The sequence below is a fragment of the Leopardus geoffroyi genome, chromosome C1 (genome assembly GCF_018350155.1).
Source record: "Leopardus geoffroyi isolate Oge1 chromosome C1, O.geoffroyi_Oge1_pat1.0, whole genome shotgun sequence".
Classification (NCBI taxonomy): Eukaryota; Metazoa; Chordata; class Mammalia; order Carnivora; family Felidae; genus Leopardus; species Leopardus geoffroyi.
In genome coordinates this window covers 53138992-53166366 of record NC_059328.1, presented here as the reverse complement: position 1 = coordinate 53166366, position 27375 = coordinate 53138992, and the positions used below count along the sequence as shown (strand labels likewise).

The 27375-nt window shown below is 44.2% G+C and overlaps 1 protein-coding gene across 2 annotated transcripts in view; it reads right to left on the bottom strand.

Moving 5' to 3' along the window:
• Positions 1 to 12471, bottom strand: part of CACHD1 (cache domain containing 1) — a 210214-nt gene extending 197743 nt beyond the window's left edge. The window contains exon 1 of one of the 2 annotated variants that reach the window (XM_045477681.1): positions 12104 to 12471. In XM_045477681.1, coding sequence (XP_045333637.1) covers positions 12104 to 12349 — 246 coding nt within the window. In that variant the 5' untranslated portion in view covers positions 12350 to 12471. The remainder of the gene's footprint in view (positions 1 to 12103) is intronic. The other variant, XM_045477684.1, reaches the window with a different exon arrangement.
• Positions 12472 to 27375: the final 14904 nt, after the last annotated feature.

Here is a 27375-nt window from a genome sequence, read left to right as displayed (position 1 = left end):
GGGTGAAATTAGGACAAAAGGAGTTCGGTATCCTGGCAGGAGTGCAGGGAGCAATCCAAATGGACAAAAACATCCCATACAGTTTCACTCAAGTTAGCAAATAATTGAAGACAGACAAGAAAGCCAACAAAACTTTCTCTAGCTCTTATTTCCTAGGGAAGAATGTGATGATCACAGAAAAACTTTTATGAATATTTAAATACACTCACATATTCTACCAGTAAGGCAATATATCCTCAAATCACTTATAAATATTATAACCTTTTTAGTAGAGAGGTGATGGACTTCAAAATTTCTTCTTCAAATTATCTTTTCAGGGTTAGACACAGCACAGTTATCGTCAAGGCTTTACGGCATCCCTGTGATATTTTTTTTTCCTGTATAGAATCCTCACTTTATTTTCAAGATACGTGAAAATACGGAGACTATTTTAAGTTGGTTAACTATTTCATACATGGAGTCAGGACAGATTGAAGAATCTGTACTTCACTGTATGTACGGATCATTCATTTCCAGCCATTCCTCTTTTGAATTGAAGAGAAAGAAAAGAAAAAAAGTTGGCCACATACTAGACTCAGTTTGTCTTGTTTCCTTAACATACGCCTTATCAGCTCTGCCACAGCTGAAGTGATTCCAAATTGCTTTATGACACACTTGGATTTTCTCCCACTAATAATTCCTTCTTCCTGCCCATGACTGGCAGGCTTCTTCCACACTGCAGTAATGTGGGACAGCTAATTATCTACCAATCCACCTTGCTATTCCGCACTTGGCAACTTTTATCTGCACAGGACAGCTGCACTCGCCACGTTTGAAGTAAAATGTCAGTCTCTGCTAACGCAACAAGACTTACATCACTAATGATGTCTCTACACTTTGAAGACACAACTCAAAGCCTAATTAAAAATTCAGATTCATTCTCACTGGCTTCCCGATTTTCACTGCCCTTCCACCAGGGCCTCAAAGTATTTTCTTTTTTAGTACTCCACGCAAAAATAAAACTTAAAAAATATCCAAGGGGAATCGGGGGTGGGGGGGGGAAGTGCTATAGTCTTGGGCTTGCACAGAGTCTTTAAAATAACTGTTATGGTTGGAAGAGAATCAAGATGTTATCACACACAACAGATAACAATTTACCCACTGGCTTCTCCTCTACAATTACAATAAAACACACTATTTCCAGGGAAATATGGACCATACGTTGCTTTACAGTGGATCCACTCTGGTATTTAGGGATTGGAATTTTTCTAACTGTAAATTAACTCAAATCATTTGACTGTAAATCTGGAGAGGAAAACTCCTTTTGAACTCAGAACAAAGTGGGGGACGTGGGGCGGGGGGAACTTCATACTCCTAATGACTAGGGAGATACAAGTTCTAGAGGTCCAAAATAGAATTCTGCCTGAAAATTACAGGTGGAATTTCCTTCTGTAGCCTTTACATAAACAAAACCCAAAAAACCAAGGGTTCCTCCCTTAAAGTTTGGTTTTCTTTTTATGCTTTATTTTTCTAATAAAAAGATTGGTGGTGGCACAGTTCACAATTATAAATAACTGACCATTTAAATTTGCTCTTAAAAAAAAACTAACAATATTATAGTAAGTCTCAGAATCTTTAGGTTTCATCTGTGGCTCACTGACTTCTAGATATTTTAATAACAGCTTAACAACAAACAAAAAAAAACAAAAACCCAGTCAGCTGTCAAAGTAGACTATCAACTTTACCTTCTCATCCATAAAGGGGAAAAAAAAAAAAAAAAAAAAAAAAACTAAGCCAAACCTTCTTTTCCCTAAAGAATATAAATACCTTTAAATTTCTTTTATATTTTAAGGCAAAATCTCTTGGAAAAATGGAGCCCCCACAGGACAGTATTGTGCAAAGTGTCAAAAAACAAGAGTCCTAAGACCAGCACTTGAGTTTGTTTGGTTTTTATTTATTTTTGAGAGAGAGAGAGAGAGAGAGAGCGAGCACGCATAAGCAGGGGAGGGGCAGAGAGAGGAGACACAGAATCCGAAGCAGGCTCCAGGCTCTGAGCTGTCCGCACAGAGCCCAATGCGGGGCTCGAACCCATCAACCATGGGATCATGACATGAGCTGAAGTTGGACACTTAACCAACTGAGCCACCCGGGCGCCCCCAGGACTTGAGTTTTAAGTCTACCACTTACTCCTGGGTCTGATCTCCAGAGAGCCACTTCTCCCACTGGGCCTCAGTTTCTCATCTGTAAAAGAAGGGATGCAGATGTGATGCTCTCTCTGGTCCTTCCCAGTCCTCTTGGCGCCCAGTGATCTGAGGAGTTGAAAGGTCAGGGAGAAAAGGTATGCCAAGGGCAGGCCTTCTGAGCCTGGATTTGTACAACCCCTGAGGGCAGACCACAAGACCACAGTGTAAAGCCAGACAGCCTGCCTTCCAGCCAGAAGTAGGGAGACCACAAAGCAGGCCGTCCCTGAACCGGACTCAGGGAGGCAGAACCTAGTTATGGAGCAGGCCTCGGCAGCTGGTGTCTAAATCCTAAGTCACTTCAGCTGAGTTTTCTAGATGGCAAGCTTTCTCCAGGTTCCTAGTTCTTTTCCCCTAGAGCACATCTCCAAATATAGGAGACTCAGGCACAAGCAGCAAGTTCCCAACTGCCCACCATGTTGAAACAAAGGGGAGAACCTATTTAAGAAAGTAAGCATGCATGGTATGTGTGTGTGTGTGTGTGTGTGTGTATATATATATAGACACACACACACACACACACACACACACACACACACACACACACACACAGTGGAGTATTACTCGGCAATCAAAAAGAATGAAACATTTTCATTTGCAACTACGTGGATGGAACTGGAGGGTATTATGCTAAGTGAAATTAGCCGGTCAGAGAAAGACAAATATCATGACTTCACTCATGTGAGGACTTTAAGAGACAAAACAGATGAACATAAGGGAAGGGAAACAAAAATAATATAAAAACAGGAAGGGGGACAAAACAGACTCATAAATATGGAGAACAAACTGAGGGTTACTGGAGGGGTGGTGGGAGGTGGGGTGGGCTAAACGGGTAAAGGGCACTAAGGAATCTACTCCTGAAATCATTGTTGCACTATATGCTAACTAATTTGGATGTAAATTAAAACAAAACAAAACAAAAAAACATAAGCGTGCAGACAGAGAAACTCTACTGGCCACATGGTTTGAGCCTTAATCTAGCACTGCCCAAAGACTGCCCAGGCTGTTCAACTGCTTAAGGCAGTAGCACCTTTCTTGTTCAGCCAATGTAACTGGGTGTTATCTGCCATATAAAAAGTCTTGACTGACATGAAGGATCCAAGGATCCCACAACCTGGCCTCTACTTCTCTGACCTCTTCCTGCACCCTTCCTTCCCTCTGGCTTTCCTAACTCCAAACCTTAGTGCCAGCTTTCCATTCCTCAAAGGTGCCATCACAAAAGAGCCTTCTGAAAACTCCACTCTTTGACTAACCAACTCATTCATTCCACCTTTTCTGGGAAGCCTTCCAGAATCCCTCTCCACCCCCAAATACATTAACATCCCTGACATCCTTTCCCCAAGCATCTGGAAACCCCTTTCTCACTCACTGGATCAGAAATTAACTGATGGAGACCTCAGACGTAACCCAGTACCTGACACCAAACATTCAATAACTACTTAATTATAACAGAGTTCACCTCCCAAAGCAATCCAATTTAGAACTTTTCTATCAGAAAGTTTTCCTTCCTTTTATACGGAAAGTGGTTTCCCTATAACCTTTATATAAAGCACTGATTTTTACCTCCTGGAGCCCACTGATTAATTTTAATCCTGGACTGCAAATCAGTGGCCTCTGGCCTAATCCAGCCCACAGACATGGTTGGTTTGGCCCACACAGTTTTTGTGTTTGTTTTGCTTACATCTGAATTAGTTGCCCACACTTTTAAGAATCTTGAGTTTCATCTGAAAACCAGATATCCACCCTCTCCTGAAAAGCAGTCATGTGGCAACACTGGACCCACACTACTACTGCCACTCGGGCAACAACTGGAGGAGAGTACTACCCTTCAGTTGACAAGGGCCAACACCATTCTCCATTCCCTACCCCAGGTGTGATCTAGATCCCATACTCCAACGTTTCTTTCTATCCTGTCTTGACCCATAGAAACCAGTTTAGTCTCAGATGAACATAAGGGAAGGGAAGCAAAAATAATATAAAAACAGGGAGGGGGACAAAACAGAAGAGACTCATAAATATGGAGAACAAACTGAGGGTTACTGGAGGGGTTGTGGGGGGGGGGATGAGCTAAATGGGTAAGGGGCATTAAGGAATCTACTCCTGAAATCATTGTTGCACTATATGCTAACTAATTTGGATGTAAATGAAAAAAGAAGGGAGAAGAGAAGAGAAAAGAGAAGAGAGAAAAGAGAAGAGAGAGAAAAGAGAAGAGAAGAGAGAGAAAAGAGAAGAGAAGAGAGAGAAAAGAGAAGAGAAGAGAGAGAAAAGAGAAGAGGAGAGAAAAGAGAAGAGAAGAGAGAGAAAAGAGAAGAGAAGAGAGAGAAAAGAGAAGAGAAGAGAGAAAAGAGAAGAGAAGAGAGAAAAGAGAAGAGAAGAGAGAAAAGAGAAGAGAAGAGAGAGAAAAGAGAAGAGAGAGAAAAGAGAAGAGAAGAGAGAGAAAAGAGAAGAGAAGAGAGAAAAGAGAAGAGAGAAAAGAGAAGAGAAGAGAGAAAAGAGAAGAGAAGAGAGAAAAGAGAAGAGAGAAAAAAGAGAGAAAAGAGAAGAGAAGAGAGAAAAGAGAAGAGAAGAGAGAGAAAAGAGAAGAGAAGAGAGAGAAAAGAGAAGAGAAGAGAGAGAAAAGAGAAGAGAAGAGAGAAAAGAGAAGAGAGAAAAGAGAAGAGAGAAAAGAGAAAAGAGAAAAGAAGAGAAAAGAGAAAAGAAGAGAAAAGAGAAAAGAAGAGAAAAGAGAAAAGAAGAGAAAAAAGAGAAAAGAGAAAAAAGAGAAAAGAAGAGAAAAAAGAGAAAAGAGAAAAAAGAGAAAAGAAGAGGAGAGGAGAGGAGAGGAGAGGAGAGGAGAGGAGAGGAGAGAAGAGGAGAGAAGAGGAGAGAAGAGGAGAGAAGAGGAGAGAAGAGGAGAGAAGAGGAGAGAAGAGGAGAGAAAAGAAACAAACTGGTTTAGTCTCCCTGAAAATACAGGAGCTCTCAGACAGAAAGCACTGGGTGTTCTTTGCCTCTCCTACACTCTCCCAGTCTCCAATTCTTCACCGAGACACCCAGTGAATATTTACGGACAGGCTCTTCAGAAGACAAATATGTATACAGTCCACCTTTTCCTCTTCAACTTTCCCCTCTCTCCCACTTACAGCTTATCTTGCCTGTCCCTTTCTCACTCTGGCCTCCTCTGGAAGGGGGAGAGAACAGGAGTAAGGAGAAGATGTGGTCCATAATCCATCAGTCAAATACATATGCATAGACAATATACAGAGGCCACAAAGAAAGCAAGGATCCTCACAGCCTTGTGCAGAAAGCCAGACAGGAAAAACGGGGCCAAACAGCTTGTGTAAGAAAGTGGGGGGAAAGGTCCCAGAGGAGTCCCCTCACCCCAAAAGAAGCTTGCACAGGACTTCCAGAAGACTATAGAGGTTGCCAGGGAAAGATACAGGCTATTTATAAAGAGCTAGGGGGACACAGCAATGGTTTTGGTCAAAAACTCAGGCATGTCACCATAAAATAAGTTTATACCCTCCAAATAGTTGTCTTTATTTGTAGATTATAAGCTCAACATAGTAGTATACCATTATGTATATTACAAAACATTTTAAAATATAGAAATTAAGGATGCAATTTAAAATATTATGGATGAAATTAGGGGATATTTGGACTTTGCTTCAAAATATTCTCCAGTTATTTTGGCACAGGCAGAGATAAAAGTGGCCTGACCAGGAGCTGCTGTTTAAGCTGGTGTAAGCCAGTGAAGGGTACATGAGTATTGTTATACTATTATTTTTCCCCCTCCAAATCTTTGTAATGAAAAATTTTAAAGTCAATATTGATGGGACATCTGGGTGGCTCATTTGGTTAAGCGTTCGACTTCGGCTTGGGTCATGATCTCACGGTTCAGGAGTTCAAGCTCTGTGCGGGGCTCCTCACTGACCGTGCAGAGCCTGCTTGGGATTCTGTGTCTGCCATTCTCTGCCCATCCCTGCTTGCTCTCTCTCTCTCAAAATAAATAAACGTTAAAAAGAAAAGTAAACATCGACTATTAACGACAGGGTTAATATTTTCTCCATAAACCCCAAGGATGGTTTTGCACCATATCCCTAGGTCTGTGCACCTCACTTCAGTAAACCCCGGAACAAAGGACTGACCACACTGAAATCTGCAGGTTCTAAAGATTTGATTTTTATTTTATTCAGGATTCAGGAGCTGTTCACTGCCTTCTAGGTTCCGTGCCCTGGCACTAAAAAGATCGTCCCATACTTCTGCTTACTGACTACTGCTACATTGGACCTTGTGCTAGACACTTATCTTTTAAAATCTATTCCCCTTCATTAACACAGTCAAGCCCGAAAGACCCTAACATTCAGAGCAATTTTAACAAGATGCTGGAAGTTAACAGTTAATAACTTAGCTGTGTCAAAATTGTTGCCTCTGTTGTCCCTTCCTATTTTGAATTTCAGTATTCTTACACCCGGTCCAAGGAGTTCCAAAGTAAATCCCACTGCACATAATACCCAACTTCCAGAGTTCTTCCAGGTTCCTGTCTGCTCATCCACTTAAGCTCAAGGAAGGAACTCCTCAAGCAGCAACCAGAAATAGCACCAAGTTACAAAGTGTGAAACCCATCTCCTTCCCCTCCCCCAGACACCTCCAGACTCCAGCAGGACTGGCAGAGAAAACAGAAGCACAGGCGCCAATGCCAACTAAGACAGGTATTAGTGGAGAGGAAGTGGAGGGAGTATGAAGCACAACAGGGAGAGTCCACCAGAAGTCATTCAACATGCTTTTCTTTGGCTCACTCTTACCAAGTTCAACTGAGAGTTATCCATCAATGGGCAATTTTCTTCTGCTCCAAATACTTTATTTCAGAAGAGAGCAAGGCAGCAATTTTTCCCACTAGGACTTACATTGTATACAGGGTACAGAATAAAATCACATTTTTTGCAAATATGGGGGAGGGGGAATCACCCCTAACACATTCAATATTGCTTCAGTACACAAATTATCCTAAAACATGCCATTCCTAGTATGCTAGATCTGATTTAGGAGAAAAGACAAACCTTACCTAAACCTAACTGCAAATCAGCATGCACTTACAATAGAGCTACCAAGATGTTGGTGTGCATAACCACAAAAGCCCCAGAGTGATGGCCATGGACAGAAGACTTGAGGCCATGTGAAGAAGTACAAGAGTCACAGCCACATCCCTACCAAGGGCTTGAAGATATACTATTTTGTCCAGTGCCGCCAAAGGGGATTAGAAATGTTCAATCAACTACTGATTTGGTCAGACTTTGGGTTTGAGGCTGCTGCTGCTTCCAGGGCTGTGTTCACAGTTCACTGAAAAAACGGAGGAAGGAGTAACCAACTTCCAGGACAGACCTCCCCACATGGGCTTGGGCAGCCCTCCTTATCCTCCCATAATGCCCTGCTCCGGGTTCCACCACCACACCACCCACTGCATTCTACTGCTGCTTGCCAGCCCCCTGGGTTATACCTCTTTTTGTACCTGTTTCCATCAAAAGTTCAGAGCTTAAGGCCACAGACCAGGCTTTATTCACCTTGTATTCAGGCCAAATCTAACCAAAGCCCTTGGCCACATAGAAGCACCCCCCTGCCCAACCCTTGCTGAATGTATGCAAAATGAACAATGAACTTCCAAGGCTGTTCTGGTGCATACAAAAGAGGCCTCCCCTCTCACTTTCAGCAGCAGCCACTCATTTACAACTTTGCTCTAGATTTTCAGCCAGCACCTCATCCCAGTTGAGCCCTTCAGTTCCTCAAGTCACATCTTTCCTGGCTGCTGCTCTTGCCTGAACTGGAGCTGAAGCTCTCGCTTGGGCTTCTGGTACTTCTGCTGCCTCTACTGGAAGGACCCTCCCCAGCCCCCTTCCAGGCCCCAAACAGCAGCTGTCTGACCAACCTGCTGGTGTGTCTGCCAAGTTCACAGTGACTATGCCCAGCCCAGCAGAGCTGTGTTAGAGCTAACTTCAAGGCGGGCACACTGGCCACGTGCCAGGCCCTTGCTGTTAAAGAGCCTGTATTGTCATATAATGTTAAATGGGCCTTATAAGTGCTTGGTGAAATGGCTGCCAGACCCAGATATGCCTTCTAACAGGCAGACATGGTTATTTAAGCCATTTTACCTGTGCAATCTTCCCTCCTCTTCCAGATTATAAACCTGAGGGGCAATGCTGGAATACCTCCTTGTAAATCCCCTCAACACCTAGCAAAGGGTTCTGTGCACAGTAAGCTTTTCAATTACTATTTTTCCATTTAAGAACCACCATATCCACCAACATATCCCCAGCCATAGCTTCACATTAACAAGTGCCTTCACATATACTATTTCCATCAAGTCCACAGAGCCAACCTCCAGGAAGAACCAGCACCCTCCAACTTGCAAATAAAGATCACTCAACCTATAAGTGGCAGGGCTGGAACCCAGGTCTCCAAACACTCAATGTCAAAGTTCTTTCCACTCCACAAGACTGCTTGATATTAAATAAATAAACAAACCAAAACCAAAACAAACCAAAAAATAAATTTCTTGCACGAATTAAATAGGCAGAAACAAGTCTTCTGGCCACAGCTACTCTCTGCTCCCCACCTCTCAATGTTGTTGAAGGTTTCACTCTACCAGACCCCTGAGGAGACCATGATTAGGTTTTTGACTTTTACGCATGAAGTAGGAGGTCGGCTGCCAGGTGGGGGAGGGGAGGGGAGGGGAGGGGGGAGGGGGGCAATATTCAGTGGCAGCTTTCCCAGGGCCCTGGCAAAATTCATTGGTGCAAATCATTTAAAGATTTTTTTTTTTTTAATTTTGTTACTAAAAACAAAGGACAAAAAAGGAAAAAAAAAAAAGCCACGAGGAGGCAGCCTCCATGAGAAAACCTTTGCAAGAAAATCTTTAGGAGAGCTTTTCAAACCGTCTTGATTTCCAAGCACAGAAAACAAAACCTGTGCATGGGAAACGACAGTGCTGCAGGAAGGCCTGGTTTTTGTTTTTGTGAAATTAGCCCTTGCAACCTTCTGTGTGCCGCATGTGCTGCCATTTGAAATGCTGCAACAGGCAAATTGTCTTTGGAGAATTTCTGCAGCAGAAAGGATTTAGAAGTCTGAAAATGGGCTTTTTACGTATAAACTGACGTACAGAAACTTTCTCATCAATAAGGTGCTCTCCTGAAAGCAGTGCTCTGCACAGAGCTCAAAATGCCAAGGTCAAATGAAGAGTCCATCCTTAACAGAGGGGGAATCTTTTTTTTCTCTCAAAGAGACAGAACCTTTCCCCCACCCCCCTCACATCTGCATATGGAAGTCTGACCTTGCTCACCCTAACACCCACAAGGCTACCTACATCTGAATGCCAGGATAACTCTACAGCTATAAAATCCAATATTCCATAAGGGAGGACTATATAATCTGCACTTTAAATAACTAAACCCCCATCATTTCAGACCCACTGAACAAATCCCAGAGGTTTGCAGAGGAAAATATGAGGCTCGAAAGCTTTGTACTAAGGGCCAAAAATCTAGCCTGCCTTAGATTTTATTTTACAAGTATCCCCCCCCCCCACAAAAGCTGGCAGTGTAACAAAATTAAGAAGAGACTCTTTCCCCAGTTTTCCCAGATGGAGGCAAGTGGCAGATCAATGTACAGCCCAAGGAGAGGAATTTAAATACAGTATGTGCTTCTCCTTTCAAAAAAGGAGAGAAGCCACTTCACATTTTGCCAGACAAAACCCTGTCCCCAGGAGGCCAGTTTCCACAATGAGATTGCAAAGGTGCTAGAAAGAGGCCAGTTGGGAGGAGATACAGGGCCATTTGGGCACAAACCCCCCACAGATCAGAGCTTTTTTTCCAAAGTGTCTCCTTTTCAACAGGCAAGCCTTTTAAAAACTACATTTGCTTTGGATCCCTACCTGAATGACAATGTGTTGGGATCCGATTTCACCTTTTGTCAAGGATCGGGTGAGAAACAGTAAAACTGCTGTCAGCATCTTAGAAAAAGCCAAGTCCTTAGCTTATATGGGGAAGGGGGTGGGGAAGAAACTTAAGATCTCTAGCCCAGCCCTTGTGATGGGGTGAAGGTGATAAATGCCTACTAATCTTACCAACACAGCCCAAAACTGCAACATCTTAAATGTGTCTATGCAAAAACACAATTGTTTGTGCTCTGAACTGAAACATTCACCACTGGGGGGGGGGGGGGGAGGGGGGGGAATCCTAGTTCCTTCCTAACATTTTAGTTCCATTTCCTCTAAAAGTCACTTCACTTCTAAGAACTCTGTCAACAACCATCAGAAATAAGAAATCGCATGCGGAAAAAGTATAACGGAATCTGAACCTGAAAGATCTGCACAGAAAAGGACAACTAAATGATGTATCTTAAAAGCTTGTCTATTGTTAAGCAAATGAGGAAATATCCGACTCTATTGCACTTCATGGCCGGGTGTCTGCAAATATATACAGAATTACCTTTCAAGCAAACCACCCACTCCTCAATCTCATCTAAAAAACCAAACCAAAACAACAAAACCCCAGCGTCTTTCCACTACAGTGTTAAAGGTCTGCGGGAGTGGCTGTAGGAAAACTATCATCCAAGGTGAAGACTTGGGGGGAAGGAGGCGTGGTAGGGCAGAAGATTTTCGGGAGGGGAGAGGGGTGGGGGAGACGTCGGTAACCTGAATCCCAAAGTGACTCAAAACACCTCCCCACGATGGGAGGTGGAAGAGTGGTCACAGTAGAATAGAAATCAGAAACCTATTCCAAGATCACATTCCTGGAAACTTCGCTCTTTCGGAAACCACATTTATCACCATTATTGCTAGAATGCATAAGGGAATGAGGTTATTTTACGGAAGAATGTTATAGCAAAGGTTTCAGACTCTTAATGTCACCTCAACCTCTCCTAATTGACCGGGCCTTTCTGACCAAGAAGATAAAATAATGGCAGGGTAGAATCTCCAGGTGGTTGCTGTTTAGCAATTTTTACTACTGTTATCAGGAACACATTCGGGATTCCTTATACGCCGCCGGCAATCCTTTCATAAGCCCCTTCCTCCACTGAGGAGGACCAACACGGTAAACAATCTAGAGAAATGGGAACCTTATTCACGGTTTCCCCGTTTTTCTCCCCTGAAAAGGCATACACAAAACAAAAATACAGTGGACGGGGCGCTAAAGGACAACAGCAACAGCGGAAAGCAATAAAAAAGTCCCCCATGCCGGACCAGAGTCGGGAATCTACAAGGCCAGCCCCTCCCCCAATGCACCCTGGCGGGGAAAGGGAGCGCAGAGTCCACTCCTCCCGCCCCTCTCCGCCGGGACCCAGGTGGCCCAGGAGCAGCTGGGCACGCTGTGGTGGTGCCTTCCTTTCCGGCGCCCATCCGTGCGCCTCGGTCTGGGGGACACAGGGAGGTGGTCAAGGGGGTGGGGTAGGGGAGGAAAATCGTCCGAGCCAGGCGGGGCCGTCTGCCCCGGGATGGGTACACAAAGAGCAAAGGGGAGTTTGCAGGGGTGGCGGGGTGAAAACAAGACTGCGGGGGAAACTACGTGCAAATTAGGAAAGGAGATTCGAGGGAACCGCAGATTCCTTGTTAAGATAAAGGAGCTGCGGGGGGAGGGGTGTAAAGGGGGGATAAAGAGGGTTCCGCGCAAGGGGCAGGAGCCTCTGCGGAAGAGAAAGGGAGAGTACCTGTGTGCATGGAAGAGTTGGTGTGTAGTCGGAGAGGGAGGGGGTCTGTGCAGAGGGCAAAGCTGTCTCGCGGAAAAGGGGGCTCCGTATATGCCAGAGAGGTCTGCCTGGCCAGTGGGACCTGTACTGGGGAACGGGACCGGACTCTGCGCATAGGAGAGGGGCAGGATGCCTGGCAAGTTCGGGGGGGCGCAAAAGGGGCCACTTACCTGCATGGTGACGACCCCCAGTTCCTCGGCCGCCAGCCTCCGCATCTGGCTTGCCAGCACTTGCGCTTCTTCCAGGATGGAGAAGTCGGCGTCGGCCACGGCGCCCAGCAGCCAGCACGCGCCCAGGCAGAACAGCCAGAGGGGCGGCCGCCGCGCCCCGGCCCCGGCCGGGCCGGACGAGCCCCGGCAGCGGCGGGCCAGGGCGGCCGCCCCCGCCGTCTCCTCCTCCTCCGGCTCCCGGGCCATGCTGCCTCCCCCCACTCCCCGCCGACGGGCTCAAGGCGCCGAGAAGCGGGGAGGGAGCAACGAGACGTGCGCCCAGGGCCCGCTCGGCGCACCCCGCAAAACTTTCTTGCCCTTCTTCAGGCGCCTCTGCGCGCCGCGGCGGCGGCGGCGACTCCCAAACTTAGGGGGCGCCCGGCTACAGCGCGGGAGCGCGGGCGGCCACCATCGCCGGGCTCCGGCGGCGGGCGGGAGAGGAAACGGCCGCCCGTTCGCTCCCAGGGACCCCGGCGCCGGCGCGGCCCCCGCGGTGCGGCGAGCGTCTCGGAGGGTGGCGGCGCTCGCACCGGGTGCGCGGGCCGCGGGGCTGACAGTCGGAGCCGTGGAGCTTTCGCTTCTCCCAAGTCGCGGCGAGGCGGAGGCGGCGAGGGCGGGCGGGCGGCGGCACCGGCAGAGGAGGAGCGGCGCTCGGCTGCGAGGCTGCAGCAGCCACCCGAGCGAGGAGGGAGAGAGGAAGGCTTAAAAAAAAAAAAACAAAAAAAAAAAAACGGAGGGGAGACTGAGTGAGAGAAAGAAAGAAAGCGGCGGGGGGAAAGGGAGGTGTCTGGTGCCACCACGCTGCACTCCGGCTCCGTGCACTTCCCGGCGCGGCCGCCACCGCGGCTGCGGTGATTTATGGAAGGAGGGAGAGAGGCGGGGAAATTCCCCCAGTCGCCCCTCCTCTTTTCCCCTCGCTCCCGCCTCGGAGTCGGCCCCCCCAGGCGCTGGGGGCTGGAGAGCAGGCTCTCTTTTCGGGTTCTGGCCCTGCCGGGATTGGGGTCACTAGGCCCTTCTTGTGGCCGGCGACAGCGACCCACCCCAGCTCTCCCCGCCTCCGCCAACGCGACGGACCCCGGGATCCCACCCTTTCTAGGTTCCACCCATCCAATGTCCCTTTAAGTTCTGGGAGGCAGGCTTTCTGCCTGGCAGAGTTTGGGGGAGGAGGGGACCGCCGTTTGTGCGTCCACTGCTTCTCTTCGGTGTTATTAATAACAATAGCACTCGTAGGATCAACAGGTTTCTTTCATTAACCAGCTACTGTGTGCCCAGCACTGTGCTCTGGGACTTGTGTACATTATTATCCTTTAATCCCACCACATCCCTATGAGGTACGTATCTTTATCCTAAATTTTTAGGTAACAGACTGAGGCCTAGGTAGAATAAATTGTCGAAGGTCACCCAGGGGACAAGAGGCAGATCCGGAATTTAAGGCCCTTGCTCTTAAATGTGACATAGTTCTGTCTGTGTTTGGAAATGAACCATCCGATCCCATCAAAAGCAAAACAAAACCCACAAAACTACTGAACGGGAGTTCTCTCCACACATCTGCCAAGCATGGGGAGGCAAGGTTAACCTTCCTCTTTATTCCTGGCTTAGGGTGTCTGAGAAATCACCTGCTGGAAGCACCTGGAACAAGTGGATGGCTGGGGTGGGGGAGGGGTATGGTAAGGCCGCCCTTCCTCCTTCCAAGTGTTGTGAGGTTGCTACTCTAGGTTCCTAGAGAACAGAGCCATGCCCCAGAAGGTGAAGGGCCTTGCCTAGGGGTACCTAGCAGGGGTGGTAGTAGGACTGTGACCTGTACTTAGTGCTCTCTGGACTTTATAGTAAAACCTTCTGTTGTACTTCTTTGACTACACTGTGTTAAACACCCACCTCTTATAAGCTTTCCTTGGCCCAATTCCTCCTTGTGATTATTTCTCTGCTCTGAATTTCCCGATCAGTGTTGTCTCCTATACTATATGTTTTCATTTTGTGACATTCTGCACTCTATGTCCCCTTGAGACAGGCACATCAGACTCTTGCTGCTTCATCATACCTGTGATGTTTGTTGTATGTAACTCGCACAGGCTACAATGAAGGGAAGTTTGTTGAGGGCAGAGGCCAATCCACCTCCCCATCATCCACACGTAGCTCAGTACCAAGCCCAAAGTAGGTGCTGTAAAAATGAGGCTTTAATTAACGATGGGATAAAAAAAAAATCTACCTGTTGTCTTCCATCCCCAGAGTTGGACTGACATTTGGCAGAGAGATGATCCTACAACTTCTTTTTAATTATATATTATTTCACATGACAGTGAAACAAAACATTTTAGCCCACTTGGTAAACAGAAGAGAAAAAAACAAAAATAATGGCAGCTAGCATTATTAATGTTTTGTACTGGATTCTTCAATATTACTGTCATCAAAGTTGTCACACATCTTTAAGCCATCCTTCTGAAACTCCTTCAAAATGGCTTTTCTTTCCTTGCCTATCCCTTGTATATTGGTGTTTCCTGGGTCCTGTTTCTTGAAATTCTAATCGTATGTCCCCCCCCCCCTTTTTACTCTAAGGTTCTTCTTGAGGAGTCTCATGTATACTCATGCCTTCAATTATCTCCAAGACATCAGAGTTTTGCAAACTTCTAAACAAAGCTTAATCTCTTTTTTGAGCTGGATTTCCATTTTCCCAACTGTTCACTAACTTTTCTAACAACTATACCTAACTAAAACTCATTACTGATTTCTGTCATTCTCCATCTAAATCTGCATCTGATTGCATACTTGGGTGGATGTCACCTGCTCTGTGAGTTAGGCCTCTTACTCCCTGCCTCCACTGTAGCTCCCTGCACATGTCTGCTGTCCCCCTGCAATCCCTCTTTCCATCTGTATTATTGCATTATGACTGCAGTCTCCTCCCCAGTCTCCGTGCAGTCCTTCTTACATCCCATCATTCTGTTCTCCAGGCTGAAACCAAAGTCATCTTTCTAAAAGTCAAATCTGAACTTGTCACTGTAACCTAATCATTTCTGTTGCCCCATCACAGAGGAATAAAGTTAACGCAATAAGCATGGCTCTTTGTGCTCTGGTATGTCTTTCTATGCTTATTGAAGCCACTCTGCTCCCTTCCCCCAACATATGCCTCACCTCTTCTAGACAACACCTTTGCTAGCAGTCTTGAAAGCCTTCCCCTTCTTTCCACCTGGCAAGCCCTCATTCAACTGAGATGTCACCTCTGTGAAACCTTCTCTCACCCCCTAACAGAATTTATTGCTCCTTCTGTCCTGCTCCAAAGCTCTCTCCTGAAATGTCCTCCCACATTTAACAAGCAGCATTATCCATTTGAAAGTCTTGTTTTCTCCATCCTAATGTTTCTCATTTGGTCCATGGCCACCTGTAGCCTTGGGGCACTCTTAAACTGTGAATCCTGTGCTCCACCCCAGCAGGTCTACCGATACTGAAGCAGAATTAGTGGAGGGGGCTGTGTCCTGCAGTAAGCATTTTACAGACCCCCTCCCCACCCCCCCCACCACCAAATGAGTCTTAGGAACTGTTTGCTGTTAGACTGCAAACAGAGCTCCCCAGGATGGTAAGTTATTCATCCTGGAGCTCTAGCATTTAGCCCAATGTCTACACCCAAGGGATTTTTTTTTAAGTTTATTTATTTATTTTGAGACAGCAGGGGAGATGCAGAGAGAGGGAGAGAGAGAGAATCCCAAGCAGGCTATGCACTGTCAGTGAGAAGCCCAATGCAGGGCTCGAACTCACAAACCTTAAGATCATGACCTGATCTGAAATCAAGAATCCGAAATTTAACTGACTGAGCCACCCAGGACCCCTCCCCCCCCCAAGAGATTCTTAATACTCAGAAAGTGTCACGTGATATATTCTACGTTGCCAATGGGGAAAAGTCTCAGAGAAATAAAGTCATTTGCCTAGGGTACTACAACTTTTAAATAGTGGTACCAGTATGCAAACCTGGGTCTTTAAACACCGAATAGCAAGCTCTGAGGTACTAGTCTGGTGTCAGAGAGAATTTCACACATGTACACTTGTGCGTGATAAACCAGTGAAAGGTTTTTTCCTGATAAACTACTAATCCTTAATGTCCCCAGCCCATATAAGTGAAATTGCCCCACCATTGACCCCTGCACAGCATTAGTTGACTGTCTTGGGGCGGGAGGGGGGATTAGGGGAGGGCGACTGATTGGACCAGGGTAGGTATGTGACATGAAGATAGCCAATGTATCACATGGCAAGGCATGACAAAAAGATTAGCTGGGTCAAACAAAGTTTTACTCTCAAAAATTTTAGGAAATACTAAGAGGAAAAAGCAGTTAGAAAAAGCAGTTAAAACTAAAAGGACATAGGAGTCATAGAAGCCTTGAGTTCCATAATACATATTGCAGGAAATATATAGCCATATATACATACAGAACCATCTCTCTGTGTGTGTGTGTGTGTGTGTGTGTGTGTGTGTGTGTGTAAGTGCACAACCATATAGCATGATAGCTAACAGAATGAGTCTTGGAATCAGAAAAACTGGGTTCAGATCCCAACGATAATACTTGCTAGTTTAGCTGTGTCATATCTGTAAAGCTTAACTTCTTTAAGCCTCAGTTTCTTCATTTGTACGATACAAACAATAATACCCCGAGTTTTCGTGAAAAGACACTTACCTAGCACCTAGTACTACCTACTAGTACTACCTTAGTACTATCACCCAATAAATAGTGGGTACGATTTTCATACTGAAGCTAGGAAGGAGCAAACATCACAAATGAGTTAATAAAGCCAACCAGAGAGAAGAGAGTGGAGTACATGGAACACATGCCTTGTGAGAGACATCACCAAGAGCTAGAACTTTCTGGTTCCAATTCCAGTCCACATGTTCTATTAATAAGAGACTCCTTTTTCCTCCCCTTTGTCTTCTTTTTTAAATTTTATTTATTTACTTTTGAGAGAGAGACAGAGAGTGAGCATGCCCACTCGTGCAAGCAGGGGAGGCGCAGACAGAGGGGGGGAATCCCAAGCAGGGTCTGCACTGTCGCTTTCTCCCTCTCTCTGTTCCTCCCCCACTCATGTGTGCATGTGCTCTCTTGCTCTCTCAAAATAAATAAACTTAAAGGATACACTTAAAAAAAATCGGATGCTTAACGAGCTGAGTCACCCAGGCACTCCACCTCCCCTTTGTCTTGATGTAACTCTGAAGATCAAGTTCAATCATCTATATAGTGAAGACACTACTGACTGTGTAGATATTTGAACTAAAAATGTGATGAAAAGAGTGGCCAGTGGGCCACAGCTGTCCCTAGAAGACCGTAGACCACCATGAAACTTGCCTGACGGCTTTACCTTCTCCCCAGAGCCCCCCTGTACTCTTTGCTTGTCACCAAGTTGGATACCTGTTCATTACCTGTTTCCTTCCCGGAAGTTCCAGCACTTAACATGTGACCTTCCAATTGCTCATTTGTAAGTCTGTATTCTTCATCTTAATGTTTCTCAAAGTGTGGTCTACAACCACCTAAAGCAGAATCATCTGTCAGGACTGTGTTGGCTTCATTCACGCCACAAAGTCTAGCATGAGTCCAGACCCAGAGTAGAAACCCAAATGATGTTGAAACAAAGAATTGGGGAAAGATTTTAAAGAAAATCCATGAATCATTAACTCTCTTCAAAGAGGGGCACAAACCATTTTGTTCTTTGCTGAAAAAGAACAGACCAAGACTCCTCATCAAACTTGCTCTTCCACACTTGGGGAGGTACAAAGCCACTTCAGTGATAGACCAGCTCATGGTACTCATTGGCCAAGATTCTCACCACAGAAAAACTCCATGTCAAACTGCTTTGAGGAACTCTTGATCACATTTCCAAAACTGTGGCATGGAGTTTCTAAGCCACCACAATTCCCCTTTGCATGCTCTAAAGTGGAAACAAAACCCAACATAGCAATAAATTCTCAACCTAATGCTGCTGGCACTCCTCCCACTCAAAACAATAATTGGCTGCAAACAGCATGGAACCTGTGAACTCAGGGGGCTCAGGAGAATAGGATAGGTAACTCCAAGCACAGATTCTAGCACTTGCTCATTAACTTCTACAGGACTTCAGATCTTGGCAAGTGTACTTTACTGTTAAATGAATGGGAATGGCTAATGGTCTAGGCAGAATCCTGGAATACAGAGCCTCCCTGTTTTTTTCATATTCTTCCACTAATTTTAAAAATTGTCAGATTACCCATTCCTCTTCAAAGGAGGAGCTAGCTGGCAAAGGTAGACTCACAGTAATAGATTTAAGTTTCCGAAACCCTACCCTGGGTGGGGGACTATATATGGCACAACATATTTCTTGAACTCTTAGAATGTTTATGTTTTTTCAACTTCAGCATCAAAACAGAGAAGACAAGATTATTATTATGATTTCATACACAGGGAAACTGAGACTCAGAAAGGTTGAGTTGCCCAAGGTTATAGGCTAGTAAGCAGCAGAGCTGGGATAGAAACCCAGCTTGACACCAAATTCAGTTCTTTTGCCTCTCTATCATATGCCTTTCTCTGAATGAGAAAATAAAATAAAATAAGAAAGGAAATAATACCTGGCATTCAAAGATCCCTGCCAAGGAAACATTCTTATTTCCAAAGGACAGCTATTTTTTCCTATTAATTTCAGCAAACATTCTCTGGGGAAGTCAGAGAATTTTAAGACAGATAATATCACATCCAGCAAGTGACTCAGGACTTTTCCACTTGCTGTTCCCTGTGTCTTACATGCTTTTCTTCCACATATCTGCATTTCACTGTCAAGAACTGTGAAGAGGCTGAGACTTTAACCTATTTGCAGGCCAACACGTCGGCCAACCGTAATCGCAAGGATGCTGGCGGAAGACAAAAGACTTTATTACTCAGCAATAGCCAGTAGCTGAAGGGTCAGCATTTGTGCCAGTTCTCCAAGCCTCAGTTCCCTGGAGACATAGAGAGGGCCAGATGGCACCTGCACACTTCAGGTGGCATTGAAGAGGAGGGATCCCAAGCTTAGATAACCCAAATCTTATTTATAAGGAAATGCAAACAGAGCTGCCCTTTGCCCCAGAGGGAGATATCTCTTAATGTATGGGACAGAAGGAAAATTTTCCGTTTGCTTCAAAGAGAGACATGATCTCTACCTGACAAAGCTGTTCACTAAACAAACATCATTGAAAATATAACAGAATAATAGGGCACTTAGTATCTTGCTCACAAAGCATGCACAAGGCAAGAAACCCATGAAGAATTGTCTCCTCAAATCACCTTTATCTAGTCTAGATTTAAATATGAAGGGAGGCCTACCCTCACCCTTCCATTTAGGACTGTAACCCCTATATCCCTCCTTCCAGGAACTCCCTATACCCTACCTCTCTATTGCATTTACGCCCTCTAACATCATATATGTTTGCTTACTTTCTGTGTCTACTGTCAGCTCCATGAAGGTGATGATCTTTTTTTTTTTTTTTTTTTTTGTCAGCATATCCTCGGTATCTGAAATAATAGCTGGCACATAATAAGTACTCAAGAAACAGCTACTGAATTAATGAATGGAATATGGAATACTCTAGAGAAGGAGGTTATATATCAGGTACAATGGAAAAGGCACTTAATCTAACCTGGAAGGAATTCAGAGAAGGCTCCCTACAGGAGATGTTGCCTAAGGAGTATCACCAAGGATAGGTACAGGTTACTCAGGACAAAAGAAAGCATCCCTGGAAGAGAGATAACCATTTAAAAATGTACAAAGACCAGGGCGCCTGGGTGGCCAGTTGGTTAAGTGTACAACTTCGGCTCAGGTCATGATCTCACAGTTCATGGGTTTGAGCCCTACATCAGGCTCTGTGTTGACAGCTCAGAGCCTGGAGCCTGCTTTGGATTCTGTGTCTCCCTCTCTCTCTGCCCCTCCCCTGCTTGTGCTCTGTCTTTCTGTGTCTCTCAAAAATAAACAAATGTTAAAAAGAATTTTTAAAAAATGTACAAAGACCAGGGGTGCGTGGGTGGCTCAGTTGGTTGAGCATCCGACTTTGGCTCAGGTCATCACCTGACAGTTTGTGAGTTCGAGCCCCACATCGGGCTCTGTGCTAAGAGCTCAGAGCCTGGAGCCTGCTTCAGATTCTGTTTCCTTCTCTTTGCCCCTCCCCTGCTCACACTCTGTCTCTCTCTCTCTCTAAAAAATAAACATTAAAAAATAAATAAAATAAAAATGTACAACACCAAAACAAAATATAAGAAAAAAAGGAACATAGAAGTTGGGGGTTTCTTTTCTTTTCTTTTTTTTTTTTTTTTTTTTTTTAAGTAGGCTTCATGCCCAATGAGGAGCCCAATGCTGAGCTTAAACTCAGGATCCTGATATCAAGACCTGAGCTTAGATAAGACTCAGAGGCTTAAATGACTGAGCAACCCAGGCACCCCTAGAAGTTAGGGATTTCTGTAGCATAGCAGCTAGTGGGAAGGGGCAGCAGACAACGCTGTTGGCAAAGACACAGGCCTTGATCCTTGGCCAAGGATTTGGACTTTCTCCCGTGAAGAATGAGGAATCACAAAAAATTTTTAAGTAGAGGAATCACATTTTAGGAAGATTACACTGGAGTCATGTGGAGGATGGATTTAAAGCAGGGACACTTTACTCAGATTCATTGAACTGAGTAGCAACTGAAAAGTACCTAATATTTCTAATGAGGATGTTGAAATTTCTTAAGGAAAAGTGTGATCAAGGTTTTTAGTTTAAAAAACGAGAAGGGGTACCTGGGTGACTCGGTTGGTTAAGCATCCAACTCTTGGTTTTGGCTCAGGTCATGAGCTCACGGTTTGTGAGATTAAGCCCCTCAGGCATGGAGCCTGCTTGGGATTCTCGATCCCTCTCTCTGTCCCTCTCCTGCCTGTGCGCTCTCTGTCTCTCAAAATAAATAAATATTTTTTAATTAAAAAAAATTTTTTAAAGACAAAAAATAAAGAATATCCAGAGCTTTGGAGCACCTAGGTGGCTCAGTCAGTTAAGCGTCCGACTCTTGGTTTCAGCTCAGGCCAAGATCTTGAGGTTCACGAGATTGAGCCCCATATCAGGCTCTGCACTGTCAGTGCAGATCCTGCTTAGGATTCCCTCTCCCTCTCTCTCTGCCCCTCCATCACTCATGCTCTCTTTCTCTCAAAATAAATAAATAATTGGAAAAAAAGAATATCTAGAGCTTTAACAAGATCCCTCATGGCTTTTTATAAGCATAATAGTAGTAATATAAACTTAGGGAGTCTTAGAAAATGAGTAAGAGTTGATTCTTAGCCAGTCATTTCTGTGTGCTGAAATTGGATGACTCTATGGGCATGGTGACACTTTGATTGGACATAATAAGCAATATAGTTCTTTCCATCTTACCAAAAGTCTAACATTTTTCTAAAACCTATTTAAGAGTAATAGAATTATGTATAAACCAAATCAAAATAACTATAAGGCAAGCATCTTCTATATGCAAGGGACTGTGCTGCTGCTGAGTTTATACTCTGGCTAGGCAGCCAAGACTTGGAAATATACAAAGTGAAATAACAATGAGAGATTTAAACTCCAGATCAAGGCTACAGTAGAAGAAATGAATTGCACAAACAATAGTTTGCTTAGTGAAGCAATGACTATATATGGAGATGATATTAATAGCTGAAACTCTTTGTGTGCTTACAAGGTTCTAAGCATGGTGCTGTGTTTTAAATGGAATTATCTCATTTAATCCCGAAAGCTATAAGACAAAATAATAAGAACTAACATTTGAGCTCTCACTAGGTTCCAGGCACTGTCGCCTTTTCAATGGTTTATTTTATTTCATTCTTATACCCTATTTAGTAGGTATAATCATCCCTGTATTACAGATTAGGAAACTGAGGTTTACCAAGATTGAGTTTCTTGCCAAAGGTTTCACAAGTATTACATGATGTCGTCATTAATTAAATCCAGGCCATCAGTCCTCATTACAGTGCTCACCTGCTTTGTAATAACAAGTGAGTATTATTATCAAATCCGTTTCACAGTGGAGGAAACTAACGCTCAGAAAAGTACAGCCATGAACACATGTCTTCATGAAAGCCAAAACACGGGAACTTAACCATAAAACATCTTGAATGATCAGAAGTGTGAATGGCAGAGATTTCATATTTTATCAACGTCATCCAGCTGACTTGCACTTGAACGACTCTATAAGCAACCTAGTGGTAAATGGGGCAAACCAGATTCTGATTTTTAAAATCTTTATTGTTCACTCACACCAGGCACTTCAGTATCTTTCAGAGAGCAGGGATGTGACGGGTATGCTTCATACCCTTATGAGTTTTTACAGCTTGGTGGCAAACACAGATACTGAACTAGCAACTGCAAGAACAAGTAACTGCAAGCGAGGAATTTTACAAAAGGCAGACACTCTCGGATCAGTGCTCCTTTTGTACTGATGTTCTCACAAATTCTCCAGAATTTTAGGATTCCTACTGCAGTGGATGTGTGTACTAAGCATTGTAACTTCACCCTCTAGCCCCAGGAGTCATGAATAGGGAAGGAAAGGAAAGTGCCTATTTGTACGTTATCCCCCACCTCAAATGCCCAAAAGGGCCCTTGCTAGCACTGTACTCAAAACTTGTAATGGAAACCTCTAAGAAAAGCTTGAAGACCTCTCTTTCACCTGCCACTGGTCACTCCAGTGTCTCCTGGTCCATGTGAGTCCACTCTTGATCCCAGATTCTCACCTTCAGTGTCTCAGGGTTTGGTAAGTTGTGTTGGACCCACTACTTCAGTATGCCACCTCAGTCACATTTGGATCATTCACTCTCTGGCACTAGGGCATCTTAAAGTTGGGTATCCTTGCCCTCAGCTCACAGCACTGACCAGGCAGACCTGCTTCCTGCTTGACCTTAAGGGAGAGGATCACACATGTACACCTGTGGGTGTCAAGGTTGAAATGAGAAAGTCATCCTTGAAGCCTTCTTTTAATCTAGTTAAATCATTTCCTTCCCCCATTATGTGTTTATCAATGATCCCACATGAACTTCATTCAGGATGACGTGGAAATTCTTAGCACACAGGACTTGCATGATCAGGATCTAGACATAGCTTCCTGTTCCCCCACTCCCAACGCACACCTATACACCCGCCAAAACAAGCCACTTGTATCTCTGACTATAGTTCCTCACTGTTCTCTGCTTCTCGGCCTTTGCTCTTTTGATTTCATCTGCTTGGAATATCTTTCTTCACCAGTCCAACTGGCTAAGGGATTCTTATTTTTAGAAATTCAGTTGGAATCCCCTCCCCGTAGGAAACCTTTCTTGATCATTCTGCCCTCTACCCTAGGTGGAGGGAGATGTCTCTTTCCCTTGTTCCCCACCCAGCCTGTTGTAGTGATCGCCTTTGCATCACAACTGTTAGCTCTTGAAGGTCTTTCTCAGAGGGTGGTCACTTACTTGAGGGTGAAAGCAACTTGCCTTTAGCCTTTTAATTTCTTATTTCTGAGCAGCAAATGGCATATAGTGGGGACTTACTAAACATTTATTGAATTAATGAATACTTGGATCAACCACTTTCTACTTTGCCTTCTTACTGATTTGGAGAATATGAAGTGTTTGCAGAAATATCACATGCTTATAGTGACCAGGCAGGTAACATAAATGCATTAACTGGCCACGTGGGACACACGTCCTATCTATAGGGACCTCTGGTGTAGGCACATGACATTTCTTGGAGATGAAGAAGAAACCTTGGCAAGTTATCTACTTTCTCCTTCTGACAATACATGAAGGTTTATCTTTTTCCATATTTCTAAATAAATAGGTTTCACAACTTTCTCTGAAAGTACTGTGTCAATAAGATTAATATTACACATCAAATTTACCTTCATCCTTCCTATTGGGTTGTCTGCCAAGTTTCTCTGCCCATCACCATGAGAGCAGAAACACTATTGCTCACGTGTTCTCTCTACCATTTAGCACATGGTGGGTGTTTAATTAGTGTTAGAAGAGTAATCATTGTGTACAGAAGGTGAAAGAAAAAGTTCTGTATATTTAGTGAAAGAGTGTGACAATTATTTTCCTTTTGAAAACACGTTCAACCTAAATGTGATTTGTTATTTATATAATCTTGTCTTTTCTATGCCACATCAGCAACAGGAAAAAAAAAAGTTTATGTGATAGTCAAAAAATTACTTAGCTCACATCTTCTCTATTTTGGTCATTCACTCATTCATTCATCCAACAAATAATCTAGGCCCATTATGTGCCAGGCACTGTGCCTATTACTCCAATTCCACTTGAATCCAGAGAATTGTTTTTAGTTCACTCCAATTTTCTTCTGAGACATCCAAACGATAGCTGTTTGCCAGAATGTGGCTCTGAGTATGGAGAACAAGCTTGTTACATAACAGTGGCTTTGGAAACATAAGATCTTGACGAAGGTCTTCCCTTACCAGGTCCCGAAGCCCTTCTTGGAGGATTCTAAGTACTAAAACCTACCTCTTTTTGTGGGTGACAGCCTGCTGCTGGTCAGGGAAGAGCCCAAAGTCAAGTTCCAGATAGTTCTGCTGTTCTCTACTGTTTCTCATTGCTGGCTAATATCCCATTCCTGGGCCAGGTCCCATCCGCTGCTATGAACTAGAGGTGATTTACCATGAATTTAGCACCTGCTTCAACAGCAGAATGGATGTTGGCTGGAAACAGCTCACCACCACACCAATGCCCTCCCACATACTCTGCTTACGGGCTCCAGTGCTGATATCTACACCCAACGGCCCTGAGCTCTCTACAGGTACCACACACTCTGCCAAGCTGTTGATCCTCGTCCTTATTCAGTCTTTCCAAAAACTTAATGAGAGATACACATTATCATCCTCATTTTATAGATGAGAAACCTAATGACAAAGCAGGACTCACACACAAACTGTGAGGGTCCAGGCACTAAAACAGGTCATCACTAAACTTCCAATAATCACCCTCTGAGCAAGATGGCTCTTTCAGTCAATAATAACAGTCAATATGGGGCACCCGGGTGGCTCAGTCGGTTAAGCGTCTGACTTTGGCTCAGGTCATGATCTTGCAGTCCGTGAGTTCGAGCCCAGCATCGGGCTCTGTGTTGACAGCTCAGAGCCTGGAGCCTGCTTCAGATTCTGTATCTCCCTCTCTCTCTGCCCTCCATCCCCACCCCTGCTCGTGCTTTATCTCTCTCTCTCTCTCAAAAATAAATAAACATTAAAAAAATTTAAAAAAACAATAAGTCAATAGTAACAGTAATAGCCAACAGTAATAATAATGATTCTGTATGTGGCAGATTCCTAGCTGTCTCTATTCAAGCTCCCTTTCTTTTATAATAATAAAATCCTTAACTTTAGCCAGTACATTTTTGTACTAGCTAATAAGAAAGCATATATTTTTGGGGTGCCTGGGTGGCTTAGTTGGTTAAGCATCCGACTCTTGATCTCAGCTCTGGTCTTGATCTCAGAGTCATGAGTTCAAGCCCCATGTTGGGCTCCATGCTAGGCGTGAAGCCTACTTAGAAAGAAAGAAAGAAAAAGAAAGAAAGAAAGAAAGAAAGAAAGAAAGAAAGAAAGAAAGAAAGAAAGAAAGAAAGAAAGAAAAAATTTTTCCAGTGCTTCTCATGATTCTCTACAGCCATGTGACTAAGTTCTGGCCAATGAGATGAAACCAAAGGAACTTTATAAAAATGCTTTGAACTTTTTTGGCAGTATCCTACATAAGAAATACACTTTATATTTTATTATGTTATGTTTTGCTAGGTTATATGTATATAAACATATACACTCACATATATATTTCTGAAACAAAGTTTTATGCGAGAAATATTAACTTTTACTGTGTAGTAAACATGATGATACCATTTATTCTATTTCGTCTTTAAAGTTATCCATTGTACTGATTCTATGACCCACTAGTGAGTCATGACCCACAGTTCAAAATACATTGCTCTACCAGACAATGTGTATGGGTTCCTCTTTCTCTTTTTGTTTGTCCATTCTACCACCTTGATGCCTGAAACACAGATGCCTCCACTTTGGACCATGAGATCAAGGCCACACACAAAGGAGTATCAAGATGAAAGATGCAGAATACTGGGTCTCTGATGTTATAAAATGTCATAACAGCCCTAAATTACCTACCTGGGCTTTTACATGAGAGAGACGCAAGCTTCTATCCTATTTAAGCCACCATTATTTTGAATCTTTTGTCCCTCATGGCCAAAACGGATCCTAACTGATTGTGGTAATGAATTGAGTGTTTGCTTTCAGACTCCTCTGTGTTTCCCTGCTTTGCTTTTTATTACAAAGGGGCTGGGTTCAGACGGTGGGGCGTGCTGGTGAGAGACAGGAGGGCAGAGAGAAAACAAGCCGGTATTTCTGCTCGGGCTCTCTGCCTTAGATGTGTCTTCTCCAGCAACAGCTGTGTCTCCTCCGTATTTCTGGTTCCTGTTGGACATGGTTTCATCTTCTGTTGGGTGACCTCAGCTCTTGGTCTCTGGTAACACTATCTTCTCCCTTTATCTCTGTGGCAGCTCCCTGCTGTGGTTGATCTCTGGATTTCCTCACCTTCCCTCTTTGGCTTTCAGCTCTTTCATTCCCCATTTAACTAAGTCTCTGCACTAAATTTCCTCTATTCTAAGTACTTGAAATAGTGGCAGTTTTCCTGGCCAGCCCTTGACTCGCACACTAATATATCACACAAAATACTTCAGGTAAAATTCCCTCACCCTGTAAGATAGGTGCTGTTCAGGCCCCCACCCCCTGCTGTCTCCTTACAAATGATGAAACTAAGGGGGCGCCTGGGTGGCTCAGTCGGTTGAGCGTCCGACTTCAGCTCAGGTCATGATCTCACAGCTCATGGGTTCGAGCCCTGCATCAGGCTCTGTGCTGACAGCTCGGAGCCTGGAGCCTGCTTTGGATTCTGTGTCTTCCTCTCTCTCTGCCCCTAAGCCACTCGCATTCTGTCTCTGTCTCTCTCAAAAATAAATAAACATTAAAAAATTAAAAAAAAAATATTTAACAAATGATGAAACTAAGGCCCAGAAACATTATATGACCTGCTAAAGTCAGTCACATGGTAAATGGAGGGGTGTCGAAGTCCAAAGCCACTACCTACATGTCCAACACTTGATGAACTTGATATTCTTTTGGATTTTTCTTACTTGCAAGAAGTAATCACATTTTATCATGTTAGTTTTCAAAGGTCTAGACACAAACCTATTTGTATGACATCACTCCA